The 12,051-nt window shown below is 38.7% G+C and overlaps 1 protein-coding gene across 2 annotated transcripts in view; it reads right to left on the reverse strand.

Annotated features, from left to right (window-relative positions):
• LOC147361858 (ATP-binding cassette sub-family C member 4) overlaps positions 1-12,051 on the reverse strand; it is a 186,016-nt gene that overhangs the window by 78,162 nt on the left and 95,803 nt on the right. For both annotated transcript variants that reach the window (XM_086328622.1, XM_086328624.1), the window contains one exon: positions 10,527-10,673. In XM_086328622.1, the coding sequence (XP_086184748.1) occupies positions 10,527-10,673 (147 nt within the window). The remainder of the gene's footprint in view (positions 1-10,526; positions 10,674-12,051) is intronic.

Raw genomic sequence — 12,051 nt, forward strand, 5'->3', positions numbered from 1 at the left:
AGAACAGAGAACTTAATTTTATGATAGCTTTCCATTTAACTGGAGTATTTTAATAAACTTCCACTCAATGTGTACTTTGAAGCTTGTCAGAGAGACTTTCTATCTAAATGATGGGAAAGTTTTTAACAGAATCATCCTGTCTACTGAGAATGAAAAGAACACTCAACAGATGATAGTTGATTTCAAAGTAACACTACTTATGGAGAAAATATCATTGCTCATGTTCCACCTACTGTCAAAGCATTTGTAACATACTTGTAAGAAGCCCAAAGAGAGCTGTGCGTACATATTTGTAAAAGGCAACACCTGAAGTGCCGGCTTCCCTCTTTTTTCCCTAAAATACTTTCAGCGATGTGCATACCACCCAATCAGTCCCTAAAGAATCATTTCCATATTGTCAAAGAGTCTCTTTAGAAGCCAGGATGAGTCTGCTATGAGTTAGTAAGTTAGTCACCTTAAATAAAGAATCACTTACTTTTATTTCCTAATTTCCTCACATTCCCAATGGTGCGATTTCATTTTGAAAACAATGCTTGTTTAAAGTTCCAGGAAAACAGGTTTTGGAAGTTTTATGAAATCAAGGGCAACCTCTTATGTGATTACCATATGCATGTTTTGTTTATACATGGATTGAGCTCCAATCTACAGTTGTATTAAATTCTGAATCTGAATCTTTTCTATAGGGAATAATAGAATATTGGTACTAGATCTAAAAGAAAAAACAACAACAATTCACTGTCAACAATTATTTAAATGAGAAAAAGGCCTAGAAGACAGGACTTTTTCTTCCAATGTTTGGGACGACACCTGATAACCAGTAAATGAGCAATAAATGCTTGATGAGTGAAAAAGCCCCAGTGAAAAGTTAAGTGACTGGCCCAGCTCTTGCAAAGCTATGTTTCCAGCAGAACTGGGACATCATGACATCTCAGCTTCAGTTTAATAATGCCTACTGATTTTTTTTTAATAATGGATGAATTCTTCCTCTTTACTTCTTAAGGGACTGTAATTTATAAGGTAAAAACGACCAGGCATCAAATATTTAACCCATATAAGTCCCAAGATTCATTTTTAAAGCACCACCAAACATATTAAGTGTTGGACAGCTTCATTTCCATGACTATCTGGCATTAGGAGAACTTGGAAACTTGCATAGTCTGGTTTCATGAACTGCACTTTCCAAAGAAACACGGTTTATTCTTTACGCCACCAAATAACAGAAACAAAGTCCACCATATAAAAATATATTACAAACTCAACCTTTGAAAATAAACTATAAAAATTAAATTTATATAAACAACAAGTATGAAGGAAAAAATAGCTCTAATTCACTTGAAAAACTGAAGTTCCACTGTTGTATGAGATCACAGCATGGAGACATTCAAACACATTCCTGAACACCCTTTCTTCTATCCACTCAACAAATACTTACTAAGCAGCTAAAGTTGCCCAATCCTGGAAGTGGAGGCTTTCACAGAAACATCATATACTCTAGGAGGGCATAGCACACAAGGCTACGATAAGAGACAGTCAATACAAAATCACCTAAATAATACTTTACTTTGTGATAAGCATTATAAAAATGAGACTGAAAACACAACTGTGAAATAAGCATCAATATTATTAATATTTGGATTTTTTCCCATTTTCTTGATGTCAAATAATAATAATAACGTTTAAACTAAAAGTGAGGTTGTTGGGGAGCAGGGAAGAAATGGTAACAGAACATGAAGTCTTCAGTTAGAAAATGAAAATCAGGGATTCCCTGGTGGCTGAATGGTAAAGAAGCCACTTGCCAATGCAGGAAACACAGGTTCGACCCCTGATCTGGGAAGATCCCACATGGCTCAGAGGAACTAAGTCAGAGCAAGCAACCTGATGGGTGTGGCCCAACCACTGAACTTGGGCTCTCCAGCCCTGGCGCCACAACTATTGAGCCCGTACAACCTTAGTCCATGCTCTGCAACAAGAGAAGCCACCACAATGAGATGCCCGTGAACCTCAACTGGAGAAAAGCCCGTGCAGAAATGAAGACCGAGCATGGCCAAAAATAAAGATAAGTAAATAATTTTTTTTTTTTTTTAAACAGAAAATGAAAATCAAACTTTGCCTTAGGGTGCCACATATCATGGACAAGGCAATGGCACCCCACTCCAGTATTCTTGCCGGGAAATCCCATGGATAGAGGAGCCTGGTAGGCTGCAGTCCATGGGGTCCATGGGGTCGCTAAGTTGACTGAGTGACTTCCCTTTCATTTTTCACTTTCATGCATTGGAGAAGGAAATGAGAGCCCACTCCAGTGTTCTTGTCTGGAGAATCCCAGGGACGGGGGAGCCTGGTGGGCTGCCATCTATGGGATTGCACAGAGTAGGACATGACTGAAGCGACATAGCAGCAGCTGCAGCCACATATTAATCTTATATTAAATCTTTGAGGGGAAGGACTCGGGTCATAAAGCAGAACCACTCAGAATTTTCAATACAACAAATTGATATGCTTCTCAATGTTTATTGATGTTGACTCTGACCTCAAAGAACTATGCCAATTTCTCTTGAAATGATGAACTACAAAGATGAACTATGTCATAAGGCTACTTTGAGGTATTTTTGGTTACAAACAGCTAAAGGTTGAAGTAATTGTGTGCGTGTGTGTGTGTGAGAGAGAGAGATGTGGGGGGTGGCAATAGATAGCACTATTTGAATGACACTTCCTACCAATGGGTTCTTGAATTCAACCAACCATTGGTCAAAAATATTTGGAAAAAAAATTCCTGAAAGGAAAACTTGAATTTGCTTGTATAAAGCATGAGCAATCTAGAAGGGATCTGAAGTATATGGGAGAATGTACATAGATTATATAAGGAACACTGGGCATTTTCAGACTTTGGTATCCACAGGGGTCGTGGAACCAACCAACAAAGATGCCAAGGGGTAACTGTAATGGCAAATAACTAAGAACACTTATGCCAGAAACTGGAATATAAAAGTGAAGTCCTGGGGCCATACATTGCCTGGCTCTGATTTAGCTGAAGGCTGAGACAATACAGATATTAAAATGAAGAATGTATGTATACATACAATCTATGTATACTATAATACTAGGAAGTATTAGTGCAATCAAATAAAATGTCATCCTTATGATCCCCTGAAGTGGTGCAGTGGTTAAAAAAACTGGCCTGCAGTGGAGGAGATGAGGGTTCAATCCCTAGGTCAGGAAGATCCCCTAGAGAAGGAAATGGCTCCACACTCCAGTCTTCTTGCCTGGAGAATTCCATGGGCAGAGGGCTACAGTCCATGGGGTTGCAAAGAGTCAGCCAGCACTTAGTGAATAAACAACAATAATTAGGACCAGCACTCTGAACATGGTATGAGCTTCTCAAATCTTATTTTTTTAACATTTTGTTGGAGAACTACAGTGCTTTCTCTGTTACTAAGTTATCAATACTTCCATGTATGATTATTACAGACAAAAAAATGAATGAGTAACCAGAACACTAACAGATTAAAAATGTACACCAAAATGGTGCAATATTTACCAGGAGTAGACAAGCACTCTAACAATTACCTTTATAAAGATTACTGACAAAATAACAATAGCAATCAAATATATGTAACTATGTAACTATTTAAACTCCTAACAAAGGCTTTTATGATACTATTAGCAGTAACACTGCAACTCCCATAAAATATGACTTAATATCACCCTGATAAGAGTTTAAGTACATATAGCCATTGTTATGTGAAAAACATATTTTCAATATGTCACAAGCCAACAGGATTTAATTACCACACCTACTTCAGACTATTAGCTATTTCATTGAAACCTGATGAAATAATATTTATGTGGCCATTGAGATTCACTATGATTGATGCGATCTTTTGTGTTATTCCCTTTATAGTCACTCACATTTGTTAAAAAATAACAAGGAAAAATGAAAGGGGAAATGTGTGTTTTTGTTTTGCAACAAAGCTTTTCAGATGGTGACTAACCTCTTCCTTTGAAGACAAAAAAGCCTCTGTAACTAATGTACATACAAATATGTTCTTTACTATGTGCATTAAGCAAAGAAAGGAAAGAAAAAGAGGGGGAGAGGGGAGCTGAAGGACTGAAGCCAGAATTCAAAGCAACGTGGGCAAGATTGAGTCCATGAAAGCTGTCTGGAAAGTTGTTATTCTTATTCTCAATTTCTTACAGCTCACTGCTCTCAAGGAAGAAAACTCGTAGTTTCTTTAAAACCATACCCACAACAGATCTCACTTGAAAGGAAACATAGCGAGTGATTTGGCATGAATGGGTGTATTACCAATTTTCCAGCATCACTACTGAATATTTATGTCGTGACGAATGATGACACTGGTGAAATATTTTAACACGAAGCCTTGCCTTGTAAATCGTCTGAATGATGTTGTGTCAAAACAACACCTACCATAAATCAGAGGTTTTAGGACCAGTATTTCTTGTTCTAACACGCTACCTGCTCAGCAGAATCACTTGTGCGAACAGGCATAGATTAATGTGCGCTAAGCAGAGCCATCTTACCGCCTAACTTATAGAGCTATAATTTAACAGGCCTATTATCATCAAGGTAATTTTGACAGTGCTGAAATATTATCCTTGTTAAGAATATGCATTTAGCACAAACCTCAGTGGTCATTTGCACTGAATAAACAGACATGGATCCCTACAATTATTCTTCTTTTCTACCAATGACTCTCTTTCCTAGCAAGGCAGCAGTCCGTTGACAACTGAGTTTATAAATACTATAGCAAGATAGTTACTCTCAGTAGTACAAAAAGCTCAGCACGTTGCTTTCAATTTACTTTCCACTACTTCATGAGTTCATCAGCAACTTGAAGTGGAGGCTAATGAGTCCCTTTCCAGATTTAAGAAACAGCAATCATTCAAATCTCGACCACCCCTCCTCCTCCTTGTCCCAAACTAAATTCCTCGTTTTTGGTATTTTACATGCGTGAAATTTACACAGCCTCACCCCCCATGCAGTCAAGTAGGAAATATTAATACTTAGGGCAATTCCAGATTTTTCATTATGGAAGATAAAAGAATATGTCTTCTCTTAAACTATAGTACTGCTGCTGCTGCTAAGTTGCTTCAGTCATGTCCGACTCTGTGTGACCCCACAGATGGCAGCCCACTAGGCTCCTCTGTCCCTGGGATTCTCCAGGCAAGAATACTGGAGTGGGTTGCCATTTCCTTCTCCAGTGCATGAAAGTGAAAAGTGAAAGTGAAGTTGCTCAGTCGTGCTCGACTCTTCGCAACCCCATGGACTGCAGCCTACCAGGCTCCTCTGTCCATGGGATTTTCCAGGAAAGAGTACTGCAGTGGGTTGCCATTGCCTTCTCCAAAACTGTAGTACTACCAGAAGAATAAAAATAACAAAAGAAATTAGTAAATTTTTTACAGTGCATTAGCTCTAACTTAACTTGATCTATTAAAAAAAGAGATATAAATTTGTAGTTTTTAAACACTGAATAACGAACACACACACACACAGAGCACAAAAAACAGTCGTGTGAAACAAACATACCAGCCACAACCCAGCTGCCTGCATTTTCCTCAGAGAAGATACACATCTACTCACACCGTGGCTCAGTATCTTAAAGCCAAATTAGCCAATTGAAAGGAAATCAACAAATACTTATCTGGAATCCATTACACGCAAAGCTCTAAGCCAAGTGTTTTGCCATAATAATTAGGCAGGAAGAAACAGGACAACTATCTTCTCATCTTCTCTCCAAATCAAAGCGTGAAACTTTAGACACTTGATAAAGATAAAATGTTTCTACTAACTCTGACTGCGTGGATGATAAGTGCTTGATCATAATATTTTCCAAAGCTCATGTTCGACTCGGGTCCTACAACTGATCATATTCTACTCTTTAGGAATGAAAATAAAATCCAGTAAACATGTCAGCAGTGGCCTATTTCAGTTACTAGGGTAAACCAAATAAATTAAGAAATCCAAATACCATCTTTGAATTGCTAGTTATTTAAGGACAGCAAAAGAGTTTAATGTTTCAGACATAACGAACCTCAACAATGCTTTAAAAACTAACACTACAGAATACAGAGCCTCAGGCCATAAAAATAGAATTTCCAATAAAGCTTTAGTATAAGAACAACCAGATTTTGCAGCAAGGTGCCCCTTACGGTACATCCCTGAAATAATGCAGATCATGCTGCCCTCTTGTGCCCGATGTAGAAAATAAAACAAATTTTGTCCTCACAAGGGAAACAAAATCTGGGTTTTTAACAGAAATCATCTCTGAATTTCTAAATGACTTACTGTTGACTTGCGATTTGTGTTACCGGAGTATGAAGATCTGATGCAAGTGAAAGTTGACTTCAGAGACAGAAGACAAAAGGTTGGCTAGGAAGATGTGGACATGACAAACAGCACACAAACCCGGCCCACATGCCCAAAAGGTACTAGTCAAACCCAGCTGCAATCAAAACATGCAAGAGATGTCTGCTCTGGCTCCTGAAAACTTGTAGCTCTTTATTAAACACACAAAGGAAGTGGGACTTCCCTGGGAGCCAAGTGGTTAAGAACCCACCTTCCAATGCAGGGGGGCATGGCTTCGATGCCTGATCAGGGAACTAAGATCCCACATGCCACGTGGTGCAGCAAAAAAATATTTATAAATAAGTACACATTAAAAATAAACAAATACAATCCATTCATTAAAAATACGACCTCAAAAAAAACTTAATGAGGTTTTCTTGGTGGTCCAGATGTTAAGAGTCCGCCTTGCAATGCAGGGGACACTGGTTTGATCCCTGGTCCAGGAAGATCCCACATGCCTCAGAGCAACCAAGCCGTGGGCTGCGACTCGTGAGCCCAGGCTTAATAGTCTATGCTCCACAACAACAGAAGCCACTGCAAAAAGAAGCCTGTGCAACACAAGGAAGAGGAGCCCCCACAAGCCGTAACTAGAGAAAGCCCACAAGCAGTAACAAAGACCCAGCACAGCCAAAAAAAATAACTAAATAAATAGAATTAGTTTTTTTTTTAAATTAAGAACTAAATAACTCAACATATAATACCATTACCGAGGGGTGTCCCAGGTGGTACCAGAAGACTTAGGAGAAGTAGGTTTTGATCCCTGGGTCAGGGGAATCCCCTGGAGAAGAGCATGACAACCAACTCCAGTATTCCTGCCTGGAGAATCCCATGAACATGGGAGCCTGGCGGGTTACAATTCATAGGGTTGCACAGAGTTGGACAGGACTGAAGCAACTTAGCCCTCACACACCATTACCAAAATACATCAAAGGAAGAAACTGAAACAGAGAGATGGGTGAGATAACGGGAGGTAAAAGGAAGAGAAAAGGAAAAAATGAAACCTAGTTTTGCCATTCTAAGGCCACACACAGATTATAAAACACCAGTAGGCAATGAAGCATCACATTATATCAACAAAGTAAAGCACGTGCATCGAAACACAGGTTCAAAATAGAGAGTAGCCACAGGAGCACTGCTGGAATGTTAAACTGTACGCAGAGAAACCAGGCACTTTCTAGGCTGACGCTTCCTTCATAGAATATGATAAATACAATGAAAGTAAGGGAACTTGCAAATTTGGTAGAGCAACTGGTGTTTTCAGCAACTTCCCATGGAACCCTGGTTCTTAGCACAACCAGTGCAGTTACAACCAGTTACTCCCCCAGTGTCTAACAAAATTCATGAAGATCTGGGATGAAGCATCAGAATGGAAATAGAACATTTAGAGTGGGTCCACCAATGAATGAATGTGTAAGGCCTTGTGACCATCCAGTTCAGGGTCACTGAGAACCCACTGGCACAAGTGGGCTTGGAGACAAGTAGAAACAAGGGAACTCTGGTGAGATGAGTGAAAATCCAGTCAGACTGGGGAAGGTGCAGACCCGATGGGCCTGTGTTTCCCAACTTCACCATCCCAAGCCCAAAGTCCTTCCTTTCATTACTTTTCTAACTCTGGGAGGTTGTCAGGATCCTGAAATCATAGGAAATGAACTGACCCCCTATGATATCCTGGAGAGAGACACCCTTCATGATCACTACATGCTACAGGGGAAACAGACTCTGGAAATCAAATCACCCACAATTTTATGCTGGGAACTTTGTTGAATTAAACCCAGATATTTAAGGTAACTTAGAAGTTGAAGGACTTCCTGGCAGTCCAGGGGTTGAAACTTCATCTTCCAACACAAGGGTTGTGGGTTTGATCCCAGATTAGGGAGCCAAGATCCCACATGCCAAGAAAAAAAATCAACACAGAAGCAAAAAGTTGAGCAAGTCAGTCTCTCTGCTGTAGAAGGGGATTTTTAAAAAAATATTGTAACTATTAGGATACACATAATCAATAATCTCAACTATGAGGTATAATTCTTACACATTACTTGCTTTTCCAAAGAAGAACAAGATAAAACAAGTACTAAAAGTACAAAAAATGAATACAAATTTAAAAGTCATCACTTAAACTTTTTCATTAAAAAAAAGTTTTACTCTATTAACAAAAGAGTAAATAAATCAACTGTGGCTCCTAATTTGGGCAAGGCAGGCCTGTCTTTGCAGTACTATTTGGGCTTCTATTTTCTTGAAGGAATCAGGTCCTATTAATAGTCACAGGACAGGGAGACAAGATACACCCTAGTGTGCCGGCTGCAGTAAGATGAGTGATTTTGAAGATTTATGCTTGGGCCCAAATCCCGAAATAATTAATTAACCAGCATCTGGAGAAGCCTACAGGGGTTGTTGATGCTTCCAACGTTATGACTGTATTTTTCACATTAACTGAAAAGTGGAGCAACACCACAACCATAACAGCACGAACCCCTCCAATTAGTTTGTGTCCACAGCTTTTTAATAAGATGAGATCTGTATGGGCCCCTGCAACTTACCATCCTGTGGTCCACCCAGTGCTTGGATGAAACACGTGCTGGATAAATATACACAAGATGCTGCACGAAGAGCCTCATTTAATCCTCACACAGTGATATAGGAAGGGCGGCAGTTATTCCCATTTCACAGGAGATGAAGTGCCCACATAGCATGTGGTCATTGACTCGAAGAGTCATAAGGCCCTGACTTCGATCTAAATGCTGTGAATATACTCACCTGCTGAATTCTAACAGTACCGACATTCTGGCAAGTGTGGGAATAGCACCCCACTTTCCAAATAAAACTGAGATGCAGAGTAAACAACACATAAGTATTAATTAAAATTTGACCATTAGTAACTAGCACCATGATTGAACCCAGGCAGTTGGCTCCACAGACCACACTTCAAAACCAAGACAGACAACATCCTGCCTTGAGATCTGCCTGCCCAATAGATCTACCTTGCATTGGCCTTGGTCACATGGCTAGCTGATGGCCAGGCCAAGGCTACTTCTGTCCTCCCTGCAGCCCACCTCCCTGCCTCAACAGGTCCTCTCAATCATCACCTGCAAAAACAAAGTTACCCTGGGCCTCAGCACAAGTGTAGTCAACTAGACAGTATGGACACATCCACTGATGAACTTCATGGAAACATAGCTCAGGAGGCTACATTCTGAAGTAAGACAGATTGAAGGCCTCAAGGTGGAGTAACCAAACACTGGGAAACCTCCCAGGACACTCATACTGAGAAACTTACTACTGAGCATCCACCTGCTACGTATGTACCACAAAGCCTCTTACGTGTTACCAAAACTCCACTATAAGCTATACAGTTGTTTTATTTGAAGAGGATATCTACATTAAATTCATCTTGAATGTTAATTAATTATTCATTACCATTTTAGATAGATCTCATACTCAGGGCACAAGCCAAAGGGATCCTAGATATGCATGGGCAATGAAAGAAAAAACCACATAGCTGGTCTTGAGTAGAGATTCAGTGTAACAAGGTTTGAATAGAGACCTACCTAAAGTATGTAACACAGCCTATGTTTTAGCAACAAGCACAAAATATGTAAATATGTTTGCATTAAATGTAGAGAGGTTCATTTGCCACACAAATCAGCTACTGAATCATTCTGCAAAGTAAGCATACATTTCCACACTCATACAAAATTGGAATAAAATTATATTCAGATATACCCTGGTAGAAGAAAAATATCAGTCAAGTTTTTTGCACAAAATGGATCGATATGCACAGAGATTTTCTTCCAAGCAATTCAAATATCAAAAGTAATCAGGCATTGGCAAGGAATGGATACATGTATGCGTGTGGCTGAATTCCTTCACTGTTCACCTGAAATTATCACAACACCGTTAATTGGCTATATCCCAATACAAAATGTTTTTGATGTTAAAAAAAATAAAATTAAAAAAAGTAATCAGGCATTAAGTACGGTAACAAGACATATTTACAAGTTCCTTCACTATTCACTTGAAATCATCACAACATTGTTAATTGGCTATTTCCCAATACAAAATGTTTTTGGTATTAAAAAGAATTAAATTTTTAAAAAAAGGAATCAGGCGTTAATTAAGTACGATAACAGGACACACTTACTGAAAAGTCTGGTGTCTGACCTACCTATTGGATTTCTATCGAAGAACAATACCGGAGCTCTCAAAATGGACTCGAACATTTGATTGTGCAAAGTTTGTGAAGAACTAACAAGGACAAAGAATACCAAGAGAGATCTGACGATGCCAAACAGGACAGTGGATGCAGTTAACCCTGAAATAAAGAGACATCATAAGCCCAAGATCTCTGCCTTTGATACAAGAATGCTAAGCCATGCCAAGCAGCTTATAAAGATATTATATCCTATCCCATCAAGTATCTGGATTCTAGAAGAGTTTAAGTCATTCACGACAGACATTTTAAAAAGAAGAAGACAAAATACACTGTTTTCCTCTCATTAAATATAAACTTCATGAGGGGGAAGGAAATGAAGTATAAAATAAAATTTCATTCCAGTATTTTCTAATTCAATTATAAGTTTCAATAAAACTCAGAAAAATTTTTAAAAGTTGTTGGTCTTCCCTTCACATTTCAATTGTTAATAATTACAATGTCTCATAATCTAAAACGGTGAAAGGCTTTGGTATCGGCATGTTAATGAATAGGAAACACAAGAAATGATTTACTATCATGTCCTTATAGACAAACCCAAGTAGCTTTAAAGAGTATAAAAATACCACATAAATCTGCAAGCAAAAAATCTAACTGAACTGTAGGAAAATACAAATTATAAATGTAAATGAACATCAGCATTTAAATTACATTTTGTTAATGACAGAAATGAGTACCACTGTGCATATAAAAAGTAGAATACCCTCCCAACATTTTTTGAATTCACAATGCTAAACAGAGAGGGGATAACTTCTGTAATAAATATTCCATTAAGTACTTTATTCCCTTCTGATGAGACACTTAAATTCTGAAATTTAAATTTCAGTATTTAAATTCTGAAAGCTATTCAAATTTCTGGGTTCCATCAACAGGCATTTGCCTTAGACCACCATCCTATATGAATATGTAACATAAACCCACCCTTCCTCCTTCAAGCCCCCATAGTCCAATTCAGAAGGTAAATAGCTAATGGATTTAGAGTTCTTAGCAAGAGATCAACAAAATACATAGAAAATTTCAATGAGTGGGTTCTTACAAAGATAACTCATTCTATCTTTGCAGAAAGCTTGTGTATTTCCTGTGCGAATATTTAAAATTTTAGATGAGGATTTCCTCTTAAAAGTATGCAATGCCACATATATTCTAGGCACTGGTGTGAAAACAAAGAGCTGTGTTGATATTAGTAGGCAAGCCAGATGTTAAATTAATCACACAGTTATGGACATAATAACACTGTGATCTCAGGAAAGGAGGAGAAGGAACCCTAATGCCCAGACACTGGATTTCTCCCTGCTTAGCTTCTGCCTTAAGAAATTAGTAAAGCCCAAGAGATGAGCAGTGTGGCGAAGGAGAGTTTGCACACCTGCGAGGCAGTAATGCTTTTATTTGGGACCCTGGCTGCCAGAGGATTTCAACCAAGGTCAATAAAAGCCAAGTTTCATTCAGAAAGAATTGGAACAATCTGAACCATAAGGTGGGG

This window comes from Bos grunniens, chromosome 12 (genome assembly GCF_055505025.1).
Source record: "Bos grunniens cultivar Pamir isolate PY7600 chromosome 12, Bosgru_T2T1.0, whole genome shotgun sequence".
Taxonomy (NCBI): Eukaryota; Metazoa; Chordata; class Mammalia; order Artiodactyla; family Bovidae; genus Bos; species Bos grunniens.